The 22047-nt window shown below is 42.1% G+C and overlaps 1 protein-coding gene across 5 annotated transcripts in view; it reads left to right on the plus strand.

Moving 5' to 3' along the window:
• FYN (FYN proto-oncogene, Src family tyrosine kinase) overlaps positions 1-22047 on the plus strand; it is a 134927-nt gene that overhangs the window by 96582 nt on the left and 16298 nt on the right. For 3 of the 5 annotated variants that reach the window (XM_080586880.1, XM_080586882.1, XM_080586881.1), the window contains 7 exons: positions 2823-2921; positions 4184-4287; positions 8577-8726; positions 11815-11979; positions 16646-16825; positions 18436-18512; positions 18609-18762. In XM_080586880.1, the coding sequence (XP_080443006.1) occupies positions 2823-2921; positions 4184-4287; positions 8577-8726; positions 11815-11979; positions 16646-16825; positions 18436-18512; positions 18609-18762 (929 nt within the window). Of the gene's footprint in view, positions 1-2822; positions 2922-4183; positions 4288-8576; positions 8727-11814; positions 11980-12455; positions 12612-16645; positions 16826-18435; positions 18513-18608; positions 18763-22047 lie in introns of all 5 variants that reach the window. The other 2 variants (XM_080586883.1, XM_080586884.1) reach the window with 2 other exon arrangements.

Genomic DNA, 22047 nt, shown 5'->3' on the forward strand with positions numbered 1-22047 from the left:
AAAGTTGAAGGCTACGTACCATGTACAAGTAAAAATGGGTTAACAAGCAAGTATGTAGCTTTTAGAGGCTTTGTAATATTGCTCTCATCTTTGTTTCTTATACTATGTGACAGTGAAGAAAATTCATCCCTGGTGCAGCTCCTGTTAATTTTAATAGAACAACTCCAGGCTTGGAGCTGACTCAATGTGAATTAAAGCGGGGAAAAAAAATAATCAGGTAATTCTGGGGAATATTTCATGAAGCCATGGAGCTGAAGACCTTTGATGTAGATGAAAGCACAGAAACTTCAGTTACAACTAGTAGAGGGAGCAGCACTTTAAAGACCTCTCTGCTTCTAAATTACCACTTGGAAAAAAAAAAAAACTTTTTAAAAGTATTATCCTTTTTTTTTTTCATGTTGCCTGCTGCTTTCCCAACTTTATTATGTTGTAACCTGAAATAAGTAGAAATTGCATGCATTGTGAATTCCTTACACGTGCCAGCTGATGAAATCAGAGGGTGCTCACACAGACATGCCGAGCAATGATACTCAGAGTCGGTGGGACGGAGAGATTGTGGGTGGTTGTGGTGCAGGCATTTTAATGCAGGTAATTACTGCCAGGAGGAAGGGTTTTTAAGAGAAAAAAAAAAATCATTCAGTGACTTTCCTGTAGGATTACAGATGCTCAGTTCCCATTGCAGCCAGCTCTGCTTATAAACACTGGACCTAACCACGCTCCTGGAGAACTGACAGCCAGGCTGGGAATCTCCAGGGAGCAGCTTTTCTGTGAGAATGTTTTGTCTCTTCACTTATATCAGAAATGACATGAAAGCAGACCATTTTTTGGAGTTTGCCACTGCTGCTCGCAACAAGGAAGTACAAAAGTGCACTAGACCAGTTTTTCGGGAATTTTTTGAGAGGGTCGGGTTTTTCTTATCTCTGAATGAATGAAATTTGATTTGCGCTTTGGGTGAAAAGTTCAGGTCAGCACCACCTGAAATGGCACACAGAGGGCATCCCTGCCATTTGATGTCAGAAGTGGTCGTTTCTGGGGCGGTTCAGAGCAGACTTCAGAGCTCAGAAACACCCCACCATCCCCACGGCCACTCCTGCATGCCCTGGCTAGCTGCACCGACTAGCCTCCTCCTAACTTAGGCTCATCAGGTGGGTGTCTGCTGTGTTCTTCCTCCTTTCTGGCAGAGCTTTGAGAGATTCAGGCTTCTCTCTCAAAGCAGAGGGGGGTTTTCCTGATGTTAAGATCTAGGGCACGTCTTTTTTCCCTCCCTAGGTGCGATGAGATACCTCCATCTAGTGGACTGTCTGTGCAGTAAGGAGAATAAATGGGAACCGGTGATCATGGTACAATTCTGCTGGCTGTTCATGACAGCCATCAAGGAGCTGGCCTATTTATCAACCATGGCATGGCATAATCTCTCAGAAATCATCTGCAGAGGCATATGGGGGTAGTGTTAGCACTTCAGTTGGTAAAGTTAGGGACATAAACAGGGTCATTTGTCTGACATACTAATATACATGTAACGTGTATTAAAATAGTGACAGCTGCCAGCATCTAGAAAAGCTAGTTGTTCTTCAGTTTTTGAGCTGTAGGATTGGAAACATTTCTTTTTTTTTTTTTTGATTCATCACAGCTGTCTTCTAGTTGTTTTCTGTATTCTTTCTAGCTGTAAAAGAAAGTGGAGTTGAAAATTTAAAATAAGAGAGCTCACCCTCACACAACCTTTCCTGCCTGTTTGTAATAGTCCAGACAATATACTTTCTTTAACTGATTGCTTATTGAAGAGGCAGGATTTTCTGAATTTTCTGGCCACGTTTGATAATAGTGTTTATTAGTAATAGCATAATTTAGTGAACAAATCTTTTTCTTTTCTTTTTTTTCAGAGAGGGAATCCAAGAATTTTCTAAGCAGTCCAGAAGTAGAAAAAAAGAATGCTTGTTAGGACCAGTAGGAGTTACATATCAGGGAATTTGGTACTGAGAACCAAATACAAATTGCTAAATCCCAAATCATTGCATCCTGATAAATGTTTGTTAAAGCTGTGAGTTGTATGCAGCAACATGCACTGTCTAAAGGACGATACCATGTCCCACTGTACACGTGTATGACAAAAATTGATGCTGAGCCTGCGGAGCACTGCCATAAGGTGGTCCTGCCTGGACTCCTTCATATTTAAATATTGTAGAAAAATTTGTTTCTTTTTTCATATTTAAATACTGTAGAAAAATGTGTTTCTTTTAAGTATTTAATAATGCAGCAAAGTCCTTTGCTATTTGAGGTATCTCCTCCAGGTGGCCAGGAGAGGTAACCTAGAGGATGAAGTGTGATCTTTAAGGGCAACTTAAAACTCTGTGTTGATAGGTGGCTTTTTATTGACTTGGGGTTTCAGATGGATAATGCTTGTGGAAGTCTGAATGTCGTGTTAAAATTAGCAGTGGATCTGAGTGTGTTCAATTTTGCCATTCTCCTATAAGCTCTCTCAAGGGTCTGTATTAGAATAATTGCTATGGAGACAGTTTTCAATATTTCAGTCCAAATTCAGCCGTAACCAAACCTGATTTCACTGGGTTGTTACGCCTGTTTATGCCATTACGCTCCATTTGGAAGGCTACATTCCTAATAATTACTGAAGTAATAACGGATGCAAAGAAATATGTAGATTATCGTGGCTGAGATGCAAACAGCTTTCTCAGAAGTACACCCATGACACAGAGTGAATGCTGCTGTGAATTCCTGCCACACACGTTGCAGGTGCTGTTAGCAGTAAGAGCACTGTCTGTACAGCTGTGTCTCTCTCTCACGTTTCCTCACATCTTTTCCTGCAGGGAAGGAGACTGGTGGGAGGCCCGGTCCTTGACAACAGGCGAAACTGGTTACATTCCCAGTAATTATGTGGCTCCAGTCGATTCCATCCAAGCAGAGGAGTATGTTTTCTTTTCACTGTAAAGACCCATTAGTGCTGTATTAGAAGAAGATTTGAGGAGTTTGTTTTGATTGATTGCAGTGATTTTTCAAATGGCTCACATTATTTTTATTTCAATTCTTGACTGCACTGATAAATAATTAGGTAATTAGTAACAAAAGCAGCACAAGCTCAGTGCTTTTTCAATGTCAAAACACAGGAAGAAAACGTAAAGGAACACTGGTCTGCTTCCTTTATTCGAGTGTCAGATAATTTCAAGCTTTAAGCAAAAGACGCCCTTACGTTTCCTGAAACGATTTGCAAAAATGTTTGGAGTCAATTAGTGTGCAAACCATCTCAGAAACGGGGCACATTGGATCAACATATACCTACCTATACCTACAAAGCGTAGAACAGGACGCATAATGAGGACATATCTATGCAAAGAATGGAGTGATGTGTGTATCCATGTTATTTCCAGTGTCTGAGTTACATTGGAGTAGCTTATGTGTCTGAGCAGGTAGAGCATGGCAGTGCCACAAAGCATGGCTTGTGGGCATCTGTACATTTTCTGAATCAGCTCTGCAAAAGGCCATGGACTCTACTGTTGAGCTACTACAGTTTGTACCTTAGTTTACATTTTGCTGTAGTTCATTGGCATTTTTCTGATAACTCAGTTATAAGGACACAGACATCATCTGGAATGGCTCTGTCTTGATTGCTTGTGAAATCAAAAAATATATATTAATTGCTGCCGGAAAGAAAAAGGTATTGAAATTATAAAAGCTTTATAAAACCACAGTAAAGTGGTTGCATCTGGTCCTTCTACTGAGGTTTCATAGCTGTGCCGGAGCAAAAAATGTTGAATACTAATCTGTCGCTATATAAGTCAAATATATAGTTTATTGAAATATCTGTAAAAACACTGCTTTTCAGCAGCGGTGCATTTTTCTGCCCTCTTTCTTGCCTACTCCTTCCCATTCCAAGTCTTGCTTACAGTTTGTTCAAATCTGGCCTTTTCTGTGAGACACCAAACAAGCATTCTCAGCGTCTACTGATTATAAGCTTAATGCACAGGTTACAGTACAAAATATACAATATCTGCTTCACAGATCTGTCACATTACTTCCATGCCACAATAAAAGAGACATAGTATGACAATAGTGGTTGAATATACTTGACTAATCGTAGTTTTCACAAATTGTCTGCTCATGTCTGAGCTCTGTGGCACTATCCAGTAATCCTACATAGCATTTTTCTTACTGTTTCTGATGTTTCCTTAAGGTGGTACTTTGGCAAACTTGGCCGAAAAGATGCTGAGAGGCAGCTGTTGTCGTTTGGAAACCCAAGAGGTACCTTCCTGATCCGGGAAAGTGAAACTACCAAAGGTATGCTGGCCAAAGCTTTTCTGACTACAAATGAGAAGACGTGAGAAAAAATCACACTAAGTTTGTAAAATACTGTTTTCAGTGCTATGAAGGCAGAGAAAAGTGTCGTGTTGCATGTGTGTGTGCTAGGGAATTAGATGGAACACCCTGAGTTATGGAGTGAGTGTCTGAAGCAGAGAACAACCCAAGTGCAACCCATGCCAAGCTCAGCCCGTGGCATCTGCAGTTCAAGTCGTGCTCAGGCAGGGTGCTCTGCTCTGCTGCCACACTCTGAACATTGTGCTGTCTCTCTGAATGTGTTGAGGTTAGCACCACTGCAGTGGAGCTGGGTGGAGTCGGGCCCCTCAGAACAGTACTGTGGGGCTGACAGAGACAGAGCTGGCTAGCTTACTGGGAGTAGGTGCCGGGAATCTGCAGTGTAGTTGGGGGAAAATTACTGCTTCCTTCAGAACAAGCAGAATATCTGGATCTTCTTGGCCGCAAGATGTAAGAAGAAGTTTGTGGGGGAGGAAGATGCTGATTATTATTTTGGGAAGGTTAGGGTTGGTTTGTTTTTTTGTCTTTCCTCTCTGAAATGCTGGATCCCTGGGGAAAAAATAGTTTTAAATTCATAGACTAACAATGAGAAAACTTTAAAGTACTTATAATGAATACATTCAGAAAGTATTCAGCTGTATACATTCTGTTGAAATCAAGTGGAAGGATGTATTCTCCTCCTCCCCTGTAAAAATACTGGAGGCATTCCAGTTTTCCCGTTGGGTGCTATCATTGCTTCTACATTTAGTTCGTGAGGCCTGTCAACATCTTCTTCAAAGCTTCGTATGTATGGAAAGATCTTTCTAACTCATACAGCTGTTGAGGAGAAAACATGCAACTAACTGAAAACAAACTTGGCCATTTCTCAACTAACCAGCAATCTGAAACAATAGCTCTGGGAAGTCACTGGAATTAAGTTCTGAAGTCTAATGATGGTTCATGTAATTAAAGCACTGAGTTGTCAGTGCTTTGATCAGAGTACACTCTGTCAGCTCGTGTTAGCATGCAAAGTGGTTGGAGTCATGGCTGGAATAAGGACTTAAAGAAGCACCACTTCTCCCTTCTCTGTCTGAGCTACCTTCAGGTGCTGCATTCTGCCTCCTGAATTTGTCAGTTTTAGAATTTTGCCTACTGCAGTCACAGGAATCCTCCTTCACTGTACCGACCTCAGAGGACCATTAATGATACAAAGTCAGCCTCAACATGCTGTTGTTTCAGACAGCTGATTTCCCGTCTTGCCACCCCGCAGCTTCATCATCCTTTATCTTGCAGTGAGACACTCACAAGGACCAAGATGTGCCCAGACTTGCTCTTTTTCTGCAAATAGCCTCCACCTGTCCATTTTCACCAGCAGTTGTTGCTGTGTATGTGAGAAGCAGGCAGGCTTCTTTCCACTCTGCCGAGTTTAAGAACTCTCTAATACAAGCATGCTTGGATCCTAAAAACAAACACAACATTGTTTCTCTAAACCCTGTTATCAGTTTAGTCTGTTCTGACCTTCTTTACACAGTGATAGGGGATATGTTTTGCAGGACTGTTTACGTAGCTAAGTAAGTCAGGTTTTTTACTAGAGCTTCTTGTAATTGGGGAAAATGGAGCAATCCATCCATCATGGTGGGGTTTATAGCTGCAAGCTGAATTTCTCTATATTAAGGCTTAAGGCTTCCTGCATCTTCAGGCTGAGTTTGCATCACAGCCATTGGCAAAAACAAAACATGCATGTTTTTTTGTCAGAAATGCCTGTGTCCCTTCTCATCTTTGTGGTGTGTAAATATGTTCTCAGAAGACAAAAAAGGGAGTTTGTTGTTCATGGGAAAGGAAAAAATCAGCTGGGAGGACTGCATGGTGCATTCTCCACTAAGCCTTCTCAAAGTGCCTTGCCCCAGCTAGTCATCTTGGGCTTGAGGCAGGAATTGTTTGGTGACCTAGAATTGTCCCGTCTGCTTTAAATAATAACAATAATAAAATTAATCAAGATCATGTTAAAAGTATCATCATGGATGACTTCAGCATGAATTTAACCTCCCTTGATCATGGTCGCCTTCTCTCCTTACTTCCAAAATAAATCAGTCAAAGCTGGCTTTTCATTTCTTTCAATGCCTCACTACCAAGGTACTTCATCAGCTCTTGTCTGGATAATCCTTCACCTGGTTTCAATCTCCACCCTCCAATGCTGTCTGGTTTTAGGTTCGTTTTTTAAAAAATTCATTAGAATGATATATTGTAATGCCATATTTCTACCCAAATTTTTATTATGTGTATCTTTTATATTTCAATCTATCAGCAGATAATAATGAGTAGTCTAAATAATCAACAGCCTAAATAAATGAATAATAAAATCCATCTTGGTTCTTGTTTTTGTCCAGATTTGAACTAAAGCTCCAGTCCTGCAACTTGATCTGAGGTCATCGGGGGTCCACGAAGGGCCACCCGCGCAGATCTGATTGCAGACCTGGAGCCAGAGATTGTTTACATTTTCCTAAAGAATCTGAAATAGTGACCAGATAGGCAGGGAGTGTGACTAAAGAAAATACAGCTGCTGCTGTGTTTGTGGATCAAAACTCACAAATGCAGAGGTGGAAAACCCTGCCTGGAAAAATTTGAAAGTAGGCAGACAGTGTACAACCAGCAGTGCTGGTACAAGGCATGCACAAAATTAGCTTGCAAATCCCCCAAAAGCTTTGAACTCCTAGCTTAGAGAGATGTGCTTAGTGGGAGAATCTCCTCAGAAAAATAACCTAAACAAACAGTATTTTTCTACACTTAGAAATAAAAACCCTGTCACTTCTCTGAGGGTGTCTGCCATTCACATAAAACAGAATCATGTGTGTAAGTGCTGGCTCTGTTCCTCCTATTTAGAGGATAAACAACAGGGAATTTGAGAAGTCCTTGGTGTCAGGGAGTCAGGGTGGAGAAGTTTTGTTCTCCACTGCTGCACCACTCAGTGGTGAGCCATTTACCAGTGTGACCTGTTGCAGTATAACACAGTCAGATAAATTTTAGAGTCCCGTAAAACATCCTCCTGGGGAGACGTCCAAGAAAGACATTTTATATCAGGAATCTCAACCACGTAACTGTGGGGTTTTTTAAACTATTTCATTTAGCTGGAGATGATTCTGGAGGATGTAAATCTGTCGTGTGTGTTGAAAAGTACTGTGATTTGGATCATCAGTAGTCAGCGCCATCAGACTGTAGGAATCATTCTACCTTTCAGAGTATCCAAAATTGTCTGCTGGTGGTTTTCCTTCCCTGTTCTTAGCTGAAATGGTTACCAGCGCAAGCAGCCTGGACTCCAGAAGGAGGACCTTTCTGACATCTCTGCAGCTGCCAGTTACCCTTGTATTTTTCTTCTAATGCCTGAATTATCTTTGAATAAACACAATATCCATCTAAGCCCCGAGTGAAGACATGACTTCACTGCCTTTGAGATGGCCATGTTTTTGCTCAGAAAACTGCATTGTGCTGTAAAATACGGCTTCATCTTTGAATCTATGTAGAACCAACAGATCGGTGTCACTGTATCTCGAATAGGACTGTGCTTCAAATTAAGACGCCCGAATGTGTAGGTCCCCATGTTGGTGGCCCAGCCTGTGGGAAAACTGCTGCCAAGCAGAATGTCTTGAGGCGTCTCACATGGCCCTTAACCCCTGTGTTTGGGGGCAACTGCATCTGAATCCCACCAGTAAGCTCTAGAGTTCCAGCACGGATTTGTGAAGTGAAATGTGCAATTCCTGCAGGTCTTCTGGTGTGTAGTATTAGCAGAGTACAACCTTCCCAGGACTGTGACGTACAAAGTATGCTAATTTGTTTGCTCAGTGTTTGTAAAGAAGCTTGGGGTCCATCTGGGTGACAACACTACCTGTATGTAAAGTCATTATTTCCAGTGCTTCCTATGAAAATCTTGACATTTACCACCTACTGGCATTTACCTAAAGTAGAGTATTTGCAGTGTGACCTGGCACTTAAAATGGGAAAAGTTAATTTAATAACCTGAAGCACTAAATGTTAAAATCTGAGTTTTCATTTACATAGACATCCTGATTTCTTTCCAGAAAAGTATGAAAGAGACACGGTGTGAACACTAAAATTTCTGTGATAACCTACTTTAATGTGTTAGATTCTCTTGTTATTTTCAAGATACAATAGGTATTTTTGAAGCAATTTCTATTTCACTTTATAACAAGTGACCAGCAAATGAAAATTTGTGTCTAAAAGCCACTTACAATTTTTTCTTTCTCCTTTTCTTGGAACAGGTGCCTATTCCCTGTCTATTCGTGACTGGGATGATATGAAAGGAGATCATGTCAAACATTATAAGATTCGCAAACTTGACAATGGTGGATATTATATCACAACTCGGGCACAATTTGAAACTCTTCAGCAGCTGGTTCAGCATTATTCAGGTAACTTTTCAGATAATAGGTAGCACTCTTAAGTACTTTAAAGCAAGTGTTTACTGCTGAGCTGACGGATGTGTAAGATGCCCTAAAGAGTCATTTGAGCTATGTCTCTTGCTTGTTGTAATGCATCTTCCATTATCCCTTTCCCATTACAGTTATAAATGGCTTTGAGTGCTGTTCACAGCATACAGTGTCTGAGCTTTTAAAAGCTAGCACTCTACTGAGGTAAAGGCTTTGCCTGCTCTCCCTTTTCTAAGCAAACAGAATTACTCAATTTGACTAGCACATCTGAATTCCCTCTGCATAAGCGAGTGCTAATACGTACCTTTTGCAGCACAGTATTCCTAATAAAGCAAATAGGGAATTGCATTGTGGAATTCAGTCACTTAAAGCAATGACCAAAAGGTTTGCATATATTACCTGACTCAATTTTTCCCATTGAGTTTGTGTTCATTGTGCAGAGTATTTACATTTAAATTTTAATTGGTCTAATTTTAAAAATAAATACAGCAAGGCGGGTGTTTCTTTATGCATACTGTGTCCACCCACCAGGCTCTTTTTTTTTTTCTTTCTAAATTCCTGTGATTAAAATGTAACATGAACTATTCAACCCAAAAGTGCATCCTGCTGTCACTGGGGACTGGTATACAATAGTTACAACTAAAAAAACCCCAGACCTCTGCATAAGACCACTGGTTTTTATGTAGAAGATTGCCATGCTTCTCAGCATGGGCATTTTCAAAGCAGAAGTTTGAATTTTAAATTATTCTTTTTATTTTTTCCTCACTTTAGCTTTTCATAATATTAGCAAGTGACCCCAAATGCTCGCTGCTCAAAAACTTTTCATAAATTTTACTGGGAAATCAACTTCTTTGTGGGGTGTTTTTTTCCGTATTCTTTGTATTCTGTCTGCTGTATTCTTATGCTATTCATACTAGACATCTGGCTGTCTTCTCCGCCCAGTTTCTCGTGGGTGTATGCTGCCTGGGAGAATTTCTAGCTGTTTCTGGTGACTCTGCATTAAACTAAGCTAAATAATGTATAGAAACTCACATCTAAGCATGATAATTTTCAAACTCCTTATATCAACTGGTATACATCAACTTTTAGTTATCTGTGGTCAAAATATTTGGGTTGCGTATATCCCATGCACAGATGCAGAGACACATGTATCTCTGGACAAATATGGAAAAAGTCATTTCCTTGCAACACAGAGACACGATTGGTGAGATCCAGGCAGGGTAGCTCAGGAGTGCATGGTGCAGACCCATCCCACAGAGGTTTCACCTGCAGTCTCCCATGCCCAGGTAACCTACGCCCAGCCCCAAATGACTCAAAACATAAGCACTGCCTCTAACTACCTGCTCAGCACTCTGGATTCAGGGAGATAGGTTTGTGACTAACTAGATTTACTTCTGGAAAGAACTCAGCAATGCCCAAATGGCTCTGTAAAGATCAGCATGGTTCCTGAAGAACCACTGCAGTGTCCATAGGTCAGTGCCTCCAGCCTTCATCCCATCGCTGTCCAGTCCTGGGTCAGGAGTTGAAAGTACCAAGTGTAGCTTTGCACAGGCATAGCCCAGGTATCCCTACGCTGCACTCCCATCACATTGCCGAGTACCCCTGTTATCCAGACTTATCCCAGCCCCTGCTTACCTGGATAGTAAAATTACCTGCTTCACAGATGAGATTTCCAGGCCAAAAATATTGAGACCCACAGGGTGTCCTGACATCAGGCTGAAGTCCACTAACAGCGCGCTTGGAGTCGGAGCACCATTCACCATTCCCTAACAGCAAGTCTGTCAAGAATAAGTATTGTTCTGGTGCGTGCAGCCCAGGCTTACAGGAGCACCAGCATGCCAAGTTGTTGGGTTGTTGTTGTTGTTTCAATTAAAGAAGACAAGGAGGTCTTGAAAACCTCTAGTTCTTCTCTGCAGCTATCCAAACTATAAGGAAGCTTTCCAGATACTGTCCGTATTTGGAGTAGTCCCTACCCTGATATTCCTATTGCAATTATCTTGGAATAAGATGTGCCAACTGACCAATCTTCCCCTGTTTTGTGGACTTTGCTGTCTTGCTACAGGAAGCCCAACGTTCATGTCAGGGTGTCTCTGGGGACTGACCCACCACCTCATAACAGCTGTGCTGAGGAGGTAGAGTGTGGTGTTGCAGGAACTTTGGTGCTTGCCCACCCTGTGATGCTGAAACACCTTCCCAGAAAGAAATCTTTCTCAGCAGAATAAGGATTGTATTTGAGACTAAAAAACAGTAGCAGTTCCCCACCTTGTCCTGCTCTACTGCCCCTGTTTTAAGATGCAAGCTGCTCTGCAAGCTTTGTATCATAGTCTACTTTGTGCTGCATAGTACATTACACAACATGTATGTAAATATATATATATATAAAAACCATTGTTTTTACTCTGGCTAAAATATTTTGTGACTTTTGTCACAGTTCAGTCTTCTGTGAAGCTTTGCAAGAGATAAGTGTAATGAATCTGCCCCAAATGATGCAGGACTGGCTTCATGTACTAATAAAGGTCTGTTTTAAAAATAGTGCAAGAAAAAGACTGCTAGAGGATACCCAGAAAAATACATTTTCACAGAACAGGGTATAAAAAATACCTTTTCAGAGGTCACATCAAAAAAATTGCAAAAGCTCTGCCTAATTTTCATCACTGTGATTCTCAGAAAAACTGAATCTTCCCTATGTTTCTTTTACTTAGTTCAGGAACAAATCAGCTTGTGAATTACTGACAATTTTTTAAAAGTTATACTGTACTATACTATACCAGTTACTTATGAAGTTATCTTAATGCAGCTTTGTGGGAGAAGGGAAATCCTGAGTCCACAGGAGAAACCATTGATGGTCACCTTCAATTGCAGGCTGTGGAAGCAGAAACTAAAATATTTCCTGTTCTGTCTCAGATGAATATGTTTCAGTGTTCAATTTCTAATCTTCCAGGATGCTTTGTGGTATGCAACTAACAGCTGTTGTGAGTAGCATTGTTTTTATGCTTACTGTTTTTGTTTCATGTCACACTTTTTTTTCTTTCCTCTTCTTTGCTGTTGGCTTCACTTCTGGCTCCATCAGAGAGAGCTGCAGGTCTTTGCTGCCGCTTAGTAGTCCCCTGTCATAAAGGAATGCCAAGGCTTACTGATCTGTCTGTCAAAACCAAAGATGTCTGGGAAATTCCACGAGAATCCCTACAGTTGATCAAGAGACTGGGAAATGGGCAGTTTGGGGAAGTATGGATGGGTATGGAGCAAAATAATTATTCTAAAATAGCTCTCTGTGTGGGGATTGCAAGATGGAAGGTGAAAATGTAGGACATCGTGACCCACAAGAAAAAAAGAGCAAAGCTCGAATTGTTAGGAGAAATACCTTTGGAACCACATCTTTGACCCTGGAATTATTTAATTTAATCTTCAACTTTTACTGTAATTGATGGCAAAAGAAAACTGAAATTTCATGTTTCCTTGGAAGGCTTCAATTATGACAAATTACCACCATTTTAATAATAAATCACAGCTCACATAGCAATCTGTTAATTATACCAGTGAGCCTTTTTCTGCAAGCTAATAAAAAAAGTCTTTACCTTCAGTATCCAAAAATCAGTGTTTGCAAATGAACTTTAGTGCAGCACTGAAATACAAGTCACCTTCCATCTTTCTCAATGCATGCATAATTTTGGATTATAAGTGTGTTTTTTTTATTAATTTCCTCTCCTATAGAGAAAGCTGATGGTTTGTGTTTTAACTTAACTGTGATTGCTACGAATAATACCCCACAAACTGTTGGATTGGCTAAAGATGCATGGGAAGTTGCACGTGATTCATTATTTCTGGAACAGAAGCTTGGTCAGGGCTGTTTCGCTGAAGTGTGGCGTGGTAAGGCAGAGAATATATTTTGCTTTGGATGGATCTTTTAAGGCCCTCTTGGCTGAAATGAGCATTTCAAGTAGAGATCTTAAAGCTAAAAGATCAGAATAATACAAAATGTTAGTCTATGTCACCTCAAACAGACATACATACAGTAATCCCCATGGAAACTTAGTTTCATTTACACACACTGATACGAGAGTTTAGGGCTTTCAACTTCATTAATTGCATTGAGTTTATTTGAGTGACTACACAGTTGTCAGATTTTAAAATAGAAATGATGCTAAACTTTTAAAGCAGAATGGCTAACCAGAAATTAACCTGTTAAACAGACATTTTTCTTTCCTCATTTGCTTTAGCACTGGTGGGGTCAGACCCTGAAAATGCTTCCATCCCCTCCCCCAGACTTAAAACAAAGTATCAGCAAGCTAATATTGTCAAGCTAGCTTTCCCATGCATCCACTTCATTAATTCTGTTTTGAAATTTGTATCTGCAGCAGAATCCTGTAACTCAATATGGAGACCAGGGACAATAGAGTCAAGACTTGCCCAGCCCAGCTGAACCCACACTTTGAAGTCCAGAAATACTGACATTTTCCAAATCCACTGACATTGTTTTCTGCCCACTTGCTAGCTTTACTTACTACTCCCTTTCTATGGGCCTCATTCTTTTAATGACTACAGAACAATAGCAATTAAAAATATATATAAATCTTAGAATAGCCATAGCATTGAAACACAATGTAGTGGCCATTTAATAAGAGGTGGGCTCAATTTTGGTGCCAAACTGCATTCTGTGTAGCCTCTTTAAAATGTCTGATTCAAATAAAGAATCACCATATGTTGTTTCTTTACTTCATAGTCATTTGGTGGAGTGCTTTGGTCGTTCTTTTTGTTGCAGCAACACAAAGAATGTAAAACCAAAATAACCAGTGGGTTCTCCTGGGCTCTTGCAGCTGTTTTCCGTTGCAAGACTACAGCAAGGAGCATGGCAGCAAGTCTCTGAAATTTGTAGAATGTGTTTGAGCTATTACCAAAAAAAAAGAAAGATAAAAACAAACTACGTTTTATATTAGCATCCCTATATAACTGCAGTTTCACCTTCTTGTTTTCCATCTTGAATGCACGTGAGAGTTTCAAGTTGATGTTAATAGTTAGTGGTCAGCTTTTTGTGCCATGGATCTTAAACTGTTACAATAAGCTAAAGTAGCAAATGCAATTTAAAAAAAAAATCAGCTACGGGAAATAAAGTGCCAGGTGCCAGTATCAAATATCTGTCAGAAGTGGAGAAAATATTATTACAATTGTGACATTATTTTTCCTAATGTAAAGTAAAAATGTTAATAGCCCTGAAGCGTTACCAAATTGAAATAGATTAACACAGTAAAAAAAGAATAAAAAAGACATTAAGTAGTAACTAGCTACCTGCAGGAGGAGTTCAGAAGGAGGGCTCCACTAATGAAAGTTATTTAATTGTCCATGAGGTATAAAAATACCAAAACACAACAAGAAAATTTAACAATTCGGTTGAAATCTGGATGAGAGAATAAGTTAACCTTTTTGTCTGATTTTCTTTTTTTAACCACAGGAAAAATCCTAGTTTATTAATGTCAGTGACAAAAACCCTGGTGTCCATGAGGCTCGGGTTCTGCCCCAGTTTGTATAACTGGTGGTGCTTCTGCGAGTGACTGGGACCAAAGCGCTCTGCGGGTCCGTGTCTCAGTGGCTGTATATGGGACACGCTCCCTTTCACCCATCCCAAAAGGTTTTGGCCACTCTGCTTGAAATTAGAAGGGCATCCATTAGAAGCTGCATCCTTCCCAGCTTGCACGTTAGTGCCACTGAAGTGGAGCCCTGCTTCGGCTGTGCGTTGGAGGACTGGGTGAAACCAAGAGCTCAGGAGCCTGCCGTAGGTGCTCGGGACATTACTGCAGCACCAGCAGTGGTCACAGCACCTGGCACTGAGCTGGCAGAAGAAAACCAAGGCGCAGCGGAAACCAAACTCACACTGCACACTTCTGGCTAACATACATCTCAAGCCCTCCTCAAACAGCCTGTAGCTGCATGAGCAGTCCTGGAAGCAACAGGCAGCATTCGCAGTGGCTCCCCCACCGCTTCTCCCCTGCCCCGGACGAGGCGAGATGGCAACTGGGAACTGACTGCTCACACAAAAAGCAACCCACTTCATTTATGCCCTGGCAGGCTGCAAAAGCTCACAGTGAAGTTATTTTGGCTTAGCCAGTTCCTGTGCAGTGGCTGAGCCATGGTAACTGATTGTCAATGTGCTTCTCACAAATACATACTAAGCATTACCCTTTTTGTTGACACCTTAATTTATAGAAGCTAGATTTGAGCCTCAATCTTCAATGTACCTTGTAGGTCTTCTGCTATTTTCATGCTCATGTGCAGCAGCGTAGGTTTTTCCCAATACAATTTACATCTGAAGTCACACGGTATTGCTCTCCCACCTTGTTAAAACGCAGCTCCCTGTCAACAGATTACACACTGTATGGGATCTTTGGGATCTCAATCAGAAGAATGGCACGGCTGCACTCTACAGTCAATGAGTGCTCTATAGAGAGATGATGGGGAGAGCGTGGACTGCTTGTAGCTGCATAAAAAATATTTTTTTAGTTATTTTAAAAGTAACTTTAAAAAAAAAAAAAAAGCATTTACCATTGCTTCCATTGCATTTGGCTCCTCTTTACTGTAGGACCATAGCAGTGAATTTATCGGTAAAGACAGTCAAGAATTTTTCTGAACACCCGTAGTTCTGTGTGTGTCTGACAACTCCACAACGCTGTATGAAAACACACAGCTGAGATGTTTTCGTCTGGACTTCTGCCAGCTCACAGAGCAAGCTGCTGGGGATCCTGCGCTTCCAGGGCTGGTGGCTTCAGCCCTCGCTGCAGGCTGCTGGTAGCTCAGGGCTCCCACTCAGCTCCACGGCAGCCCAGCCTCTGAAGCAGGGTTCTGGGAAACCTGCCCCGGGGGCAACCAGAAGGCACTAGGGAAGTGATATTTCTGCCCGCTTTCATTTTCTGCGCTTTCCCTTCCCCTGCGCCCCAGAGAAGCTTGTTAACGTAGGTAGCTGTTTATTTTTTCCTTTCCGGTCCTCCCTGCCCTCCTTGCAAATTCCCAAGTGCCACCCCACCTCTTGTGGGAAGCCCTGAGTCAGCCTTCCCCGGCTCTCCCCAGGTCCTCGTGCAGGCTTTTGGGGTCCAGAGCCAGGTGCCTGCCTTTCCTTTCCCTGCACCCCAGCACCCCAGGGCCCTTTTGGATCTCCCCGTCCTGGGGCCGGTGCAGGCACAAGGATGCCCCAGCCCCTCAGGAGCAGCGCTGGCACATCCTCAGCCCCTCTGCCCCACTGTGAGGGTTGGTAGATCGTGACGGTGGACCATGTCAGTCCTAACCACAAGCAGAGAACAAGGTGAGGTGGGCAGGAACCTCCTCATTTTCAGCCAGCAGCTGCCGGGCTTCCAGGGGCGAGGAGGGGAAGGGAAAAGACACATTTCATTCTGGAGACAGGCCCATGTTTGTGAAATGAAATCGATTCCGAATTTGTTCCTTGGGAATTTTTCTTATATATTTTTTTCCTCTGACTCAGAAGAAAAACAAAATGTCAAAATGTCTTGCAAATGGAAAGTTCTGGGTTTAACCAGTTCTGTTATCCAAAATCTGTGACTGGAGCTGTGTTGTTGTCTGGAGTCATTACTTATTAGCAGGGAAATACATAAAGATGGATTTCAGCAGTCCTGCATTTTTTACTCAGAGGAGGTTTCCGTGGACATCACTGGAAGCGTTGTCTGAGTAAGACAAGAGAGATCACACCCCAGTGCCAATGGGAGTATTATTTTTTTGGTATAATAGAAAAAGACTAAAACATGAGGGAGGCGTGGGAGGAATGTAAATGAAAAGGCAAAATGTGAAACCACTCTTAAAAAAACAGTATTGTGTCCTTGCTAGTTTACTCCTCCGTTTTATGTATCAGTCAGAAAAAGGAGCAGAAAATGTTTAATCTAACTAAATGTCTGTGCTTGTAGGTACGTGGAATGGAAATACTAAAGTGGCTATCAAGACTCTGAAGCCTGGCACTATGTCTCCAGAGTCATTCCTGGAGGAAGCCCAAATCATGAAGAAGCTAAAACATGACAAACTGGTCCAGCTTTACGCCGTGGTATCTGAAGAACCTATCTACATTGTCACAGAGTACATGAGCAAAGGTGAAGCCAGAGCTGCTGCCCTTGATAACAGTATTTTTTCTTTGTCGAAGCTCAGAGGAAGTCTCTGAGTCTCATACAGAGTCATCCAACTCTTAATGGGGCCCAAAAACTAAAATCCCCTAGATGTACAAGCAAGAAACACATAAAGAAGTTTGCGTGAGGTGGAGAAGTGAGAAGCCAGTGCATCTTAAGTGTTTCCAACTGCATCATTTTAATATATGATTTGCACATATGATTCTTTCCTCTTGTCTTTTCCCTATTCTTTCCCCTTCCCTTTCTCCTTCTCCCTTCTCTTTTTCTTTAAGCTACCTAACTGGTAACAATGTAGTAAAATGAGAAAAGAAAAACTTTTAGCTCCATCAGATCTCCAGCAGGGGTGCTGAGAGTAGAGCAAAAAAATCTGCCTGTTTTGGAAAAGCAAAGGAACCAAATAGGAAACATAAGTTCTCACAGGGAAGTTTCATTGTACATTGGAGGATACACTCTGAATTTTTCAGTACATTTTTTCAGCCTATTTGGAGTTGATTTTTATTTTCCTGGCAGGTGCCTGCCCACCTCCCTGCTCAGAGGCATCCAAGCACTGACTAACTCACACTTTAATCATATGTCTTAGTGACAAGCATGTGCTTTTTCCCATTAAAAGAAAAAAATAAAAAAAGAAAAAGAAAGAAAGAGAAGAACAACTTCTCAAAAGCCTTTTGAAATGTGTGGTTTATTTTGGCTTAGTTTACTATTTTTTACTGTACCATTTTACGTCTTTGTTTCTGAGGTTGAGGCTGAGGATTTATCAAGGGAGAAATGCCTAATCATCTGTCTTTTCCCCTTATTTATTAAACCAATTCACTGACCTTATTTAAAGGAGACTGCTACACTTCTCCGTTTAAATAAAAGATTGGGAAGGGAGCTGTAGCATTCTATGCTATTTTTAAAAGCTACAGGGGACTTCCTTGCTTTTCGTTACAAAACGGAGTTGTGTGCGTATTGCTTTTGCTAAAAGCACTTCCATTTGATCTCTGCTTGGTCTTCTCTAGTTTTGCACAGTGGTCATCTAAAATTAATGGTTCATGCTACAGCTAGTTTTTTGTTAACTACAGAAGGAAGGCTACCAATAGTGTGTTACCAGTTTCCTAAAGAAAATTAGCCTTTGTTAGTGCTAGCCCATTTGGACTTACCAGGCTCCAGGCTGACCTTTCTTTTGGAGCAGGTTGAGCTGGGATCTGACTTTTTCCATAGCTTGTGTGGCTTGGAACCAAGCTGATACTTTTCAGCGAGCTGAGGCCTTTTGAGAGCAGCAGGTATACAGTTTCAAAGAGCATTGGAAAAGTTAAGAAAGATCAGCTTTCTTAGTAATGGTCAGGAAAATTAAAAACAACTTTCTTTTTCCTGCAACTTTCTTGGGACTAGTGACATACTCTTCTGCAAGCCGACCTTAATGCAGAGTGAAACAAGTATAGTAGGAAAAAAAAACTCTTGTGTTTGTTGTTGTTTTGAAATTGTCTCCTTGAACTCAAAGTATTGTTGTCTTTAATATTACATATATTGTTGCATCTCCAACCTGATAGCCATTGTTTCCGTAACGTTTCTGTATTGTGTCTACTTTGCATTTACAGGGAGTTTGCTAGATTTCTTAAAAGATGGCGAAGGAAGAGCCTTGAAGTTACCAAATTTAGTGGACATGGCAGCCCAGGTCTGTTTTCAGTGTATTGAGCATTTAGGTGCGCGTGTTGTGTAGCCCACTGATGTCCGAGTTCCTTTTAAAATGCACCCATTGTGTTTCATGCAGGTGGCTGCTGGCATGGCGTACATCGAAAGAATGAATTATATACACAGAGATCTGCGATCTGCAAACATTTTGGTGGGAAATGGCCTAATATGCAAGATTGCTGACTTTGGATTAGCAAGGCTGATTGAAGACAATGAGTATACAGCAAGACAAGGTACATACAGCAGCAAGAGTAGCACTGAGCATCATTTTTGTGACAGGGAAAGGAAGAGTAGAACATCATTTAAAAAAAGAATCTCTCTCCTGTGCTTTGGAGTTGCCTTCAGTAAATCTGGAACTCCTAGCCCAGAACTCCACTGCTGAATGCATCCCCTACAGGGGAGGTCTGATTAGTTGTTTTTGTTTCATTTTGGTCGGGTTTTAAATGAAAGATGATGAATGGGAGCAGGGGTGGGTGAAGTGACAGTAAAGATGAGATCCTCATGGTGCTGTAACAAAGAAGATACTTTACTTCGCACAGTAGAAAGCCTGACTGGGGACAGAAAAGCCTGTCAGCTAGTTCTTTAATAGTGTGCCTTCTAGTATTTACTAACCACTACCAACATTGCTATGTTATTCTTGATTTCTGTGTTTCAAACTGGTCAAAGAAATCTGTTTGAGAATAACGTCTTTATGCAATAGAGCTGTCTCTCTGAGAACTGTTAACTTTGAGAATTTAAAGTTACTTTAATAGGAAAGCCGTTTTCCAGAGCCACACAAAATGCTGGGCACCGCCGACCACTGATATGCTGTAAAAACAAATCAAAGAGTACCATAGCTTTTTGAAAAAGCATGCGTGTGTGTGTGTGTGTGTGTTCAGGCTGAGGCATGACACAGGCCCTTTGTAGTTAGTTGTTCTTTACAAGTCATGCTTAGTTGTCAGATGTTGGTCCAAGTCTGCAGAGCTACGGTTTTGTTCTCCTTCTGCTGGCAGTACGCTGGTAGTGCTTGCTCAATATGTGTCGGTAAATACCGCTCCGTCCCTTTTCAGTTCCAAAGCCAGCGAGTGTCTTACTAAACCACGTTGTATGTCATCAGAAGGTGAGGGTCGGCTGAGTACTTCATAACCCGTGTTTACCCCTTCCTATTGAGAGTTTTTTCTCTTCACCAGAAGTCCCTCTTTTAGCACAAGTTTCGCCATTAACTCTTAGGAAAGGGCTAATCTCTTTCTCTAACTTTCAAGTGCTGACAGAACGAGCCAGAGAGTTTCCAGAAAACCTTCTTGCCTGGGAGCAGAAGCTCTCCCACTGATCACACCCCTCTTAATTGCTGCCAGCAGTACCTAGTCACGGGGACGGGGAGCACAGGCTGCATCCACGCTAACAGTCGCCAACTTCACATTCAGGAGGCGAGCCCTGATTATTTCGTGGGGGCCCTTAAGGAACCTGTGGTAGGTACTAATGCAGAGCTAACCACTATTCTGTGGAGCCTGAGGGTGAGAATTGCTCCTTGCTAGCAAAATAGCCTCGTGTCATTCTCTCTAGGGTAACAACAGTGTCTGCAAGCTCTGCTCAGCAGAAAGCTGCCTTCTGGCCCTTCCCCTGTGCAAAACAAGAAGAGTTTGTCTTGAAAAAGGCAGCCAGATCCAGTCTGTAAAATGGCTTTGAAATCATTTTCTATATTATCTTCATTTTTGTCTGTTTTACTGCCATGTCTTTTTTCCCCTTTGGAAATGTCCTAGTGTATAGTTTGACAGGACTAATTATTTGTTTGAATAGACAAGTATGTAACCTACTTCTGGCCAAATCTCTTCAAGCTCATGATCCTTAGGAAATCCTCTGATGACCTGGTTGCTTCCTGGTTTAAATATCTTAGAATAGTTGTGCCCTCTTGACGTGTTAAAAATCCATAAAAACCTGACTGACTGATGTTGAGGAAAAGCTCAGATTTTATAAAACAATAAAAGTTATTGGGTTTGGGGTGGGAAAGCTTTGAACTGCAGAAAGTGAAATGGCAGGACTGACAGGGGGAGGGCGCATGGTCATAGGTATGTCCTGCCCATGGAAATCACTTGTATTGTGGAAAAAGTGGCTGGGAAAGGGGGAATGGCTTGGCCTTTAGCCTGTACCACTGATGCTCGGGACACCAAGCCAGGTAGGCAGCCAGGGTTGAGCCTAGGAAGTCCAATTTATTGAGGAAGAAAGACGGCTTCTAATACGCTACTGGAACTTTTCTCCAAGTGCGATTCAGTCCTGTTTTGTTTTGTTCAGCTTCGGTGGCGACCGCAGTATCAGAAGGAAATGGTCGCCTGTGCTCGTTTCCCATGACCTATTACTTCGGCCTCCGAGGGGATGCATCTGGGGGCCGCCGTGTTTATCCAGCCAGCTTCTGCCGCGGTGGGAGTTCTGACACGGGAGGAGAGCCCGGCTGAGGGAAGGGGGTGGGGAGCGCTGCAGACCGGCAGCTCCTGTGGGAGAGAGGAAATGTTTTGCCTCCTGAAATCTGCAGATTAAAGCCTTTGGCCACTCTCTCCTCAGCAGTTTTGCTTCTCAGGGCTTAAGTGTGTTCGTAGGGAGCTTCTTGTCAGCCTGAGGAAGAGGTGGTTTTCTCCAGCCTCGCTTGATCTCCTGCTCCCTTCCCCCACTGTCACTTTTGTCTCCGATTAAATATTTTGAAAGGAAACAGATGGGGATGCTTTGAGCCCCGGCGGGTTAGAGTGCGGGATTCCTGAACCTGTGTGGGTATTACTCAGCCTGGTGGTAACGTTTTACCGACCGGCTTATTTTCTTTTTGGTTTGAACAAAGGAGGCCCGGCCGCTCCTGATTTATGAGAGGTAAATAAAAAGCGGTTCGTTGTCTGCGCTGCCGTTTCTCAGCAATCGTCAGGAAGGAAAGAGATGGTCACACCGCTGATGATTTAAAGTGTGTGACTAGCAGCCGTACACCGCCATTAAATAATACCCCCCCCAAAAAAAAAGTTCTTGGCTCGTAATGAACATTTGGCTCCTCTTGCTCTGAGAGGAAGTGAGTAATCAAAGGGGAAAAACATGCCTATTAAAGTGACGCCCATTTGAAAGGCTGCAGTGGAGAACTGTGTTGCTGCAGCCTGCACCGTCACGGCTTGCTTCTTCTGGCAGTCGCTGTTGCAACATCTTTTCCCCCTGCACAGTGTCGGGCGTATTCAGTCTTGTTTCCTTCCATCCGTGATTTTGCCTGTGTTAGCCTCGCAAGGCGAGCCTCGAGACTCCTGGTGTTCTGCAGGACAGAGAGAAACTTCCTATCACCTCCGGCACAGGGTTTCCCAGCTCTGCTACCCTCACACTTATCTGGTTCACAGCTCCGCGGAGTTTTGGCCAAGCACATGGCATTTTTGTGGAGAGTGCCGAGTGCTCCACAGAGCTGCTGGGAAAGAACTGTTACTATTCTAAGCAGTAGCAGCTGATACAAATTTATATTCGCCATAATTAAAAAAAAAAAAAAAGCAGAATTATTTTCCAGGCCATGATTCTACTGCATTCAC

This window comes from Anser brachyrhynchus (genome assembly GCF_964034855.1).
Source record: "Anser brachyrhynchus genome assembly, chromosome: 3".
Taxonomy (NCBI): Eukaryota; Metazoa; Chordata; class Aves; order Anseriformes; family Anatidae; genus Anser; species Anser brachyrhynchus.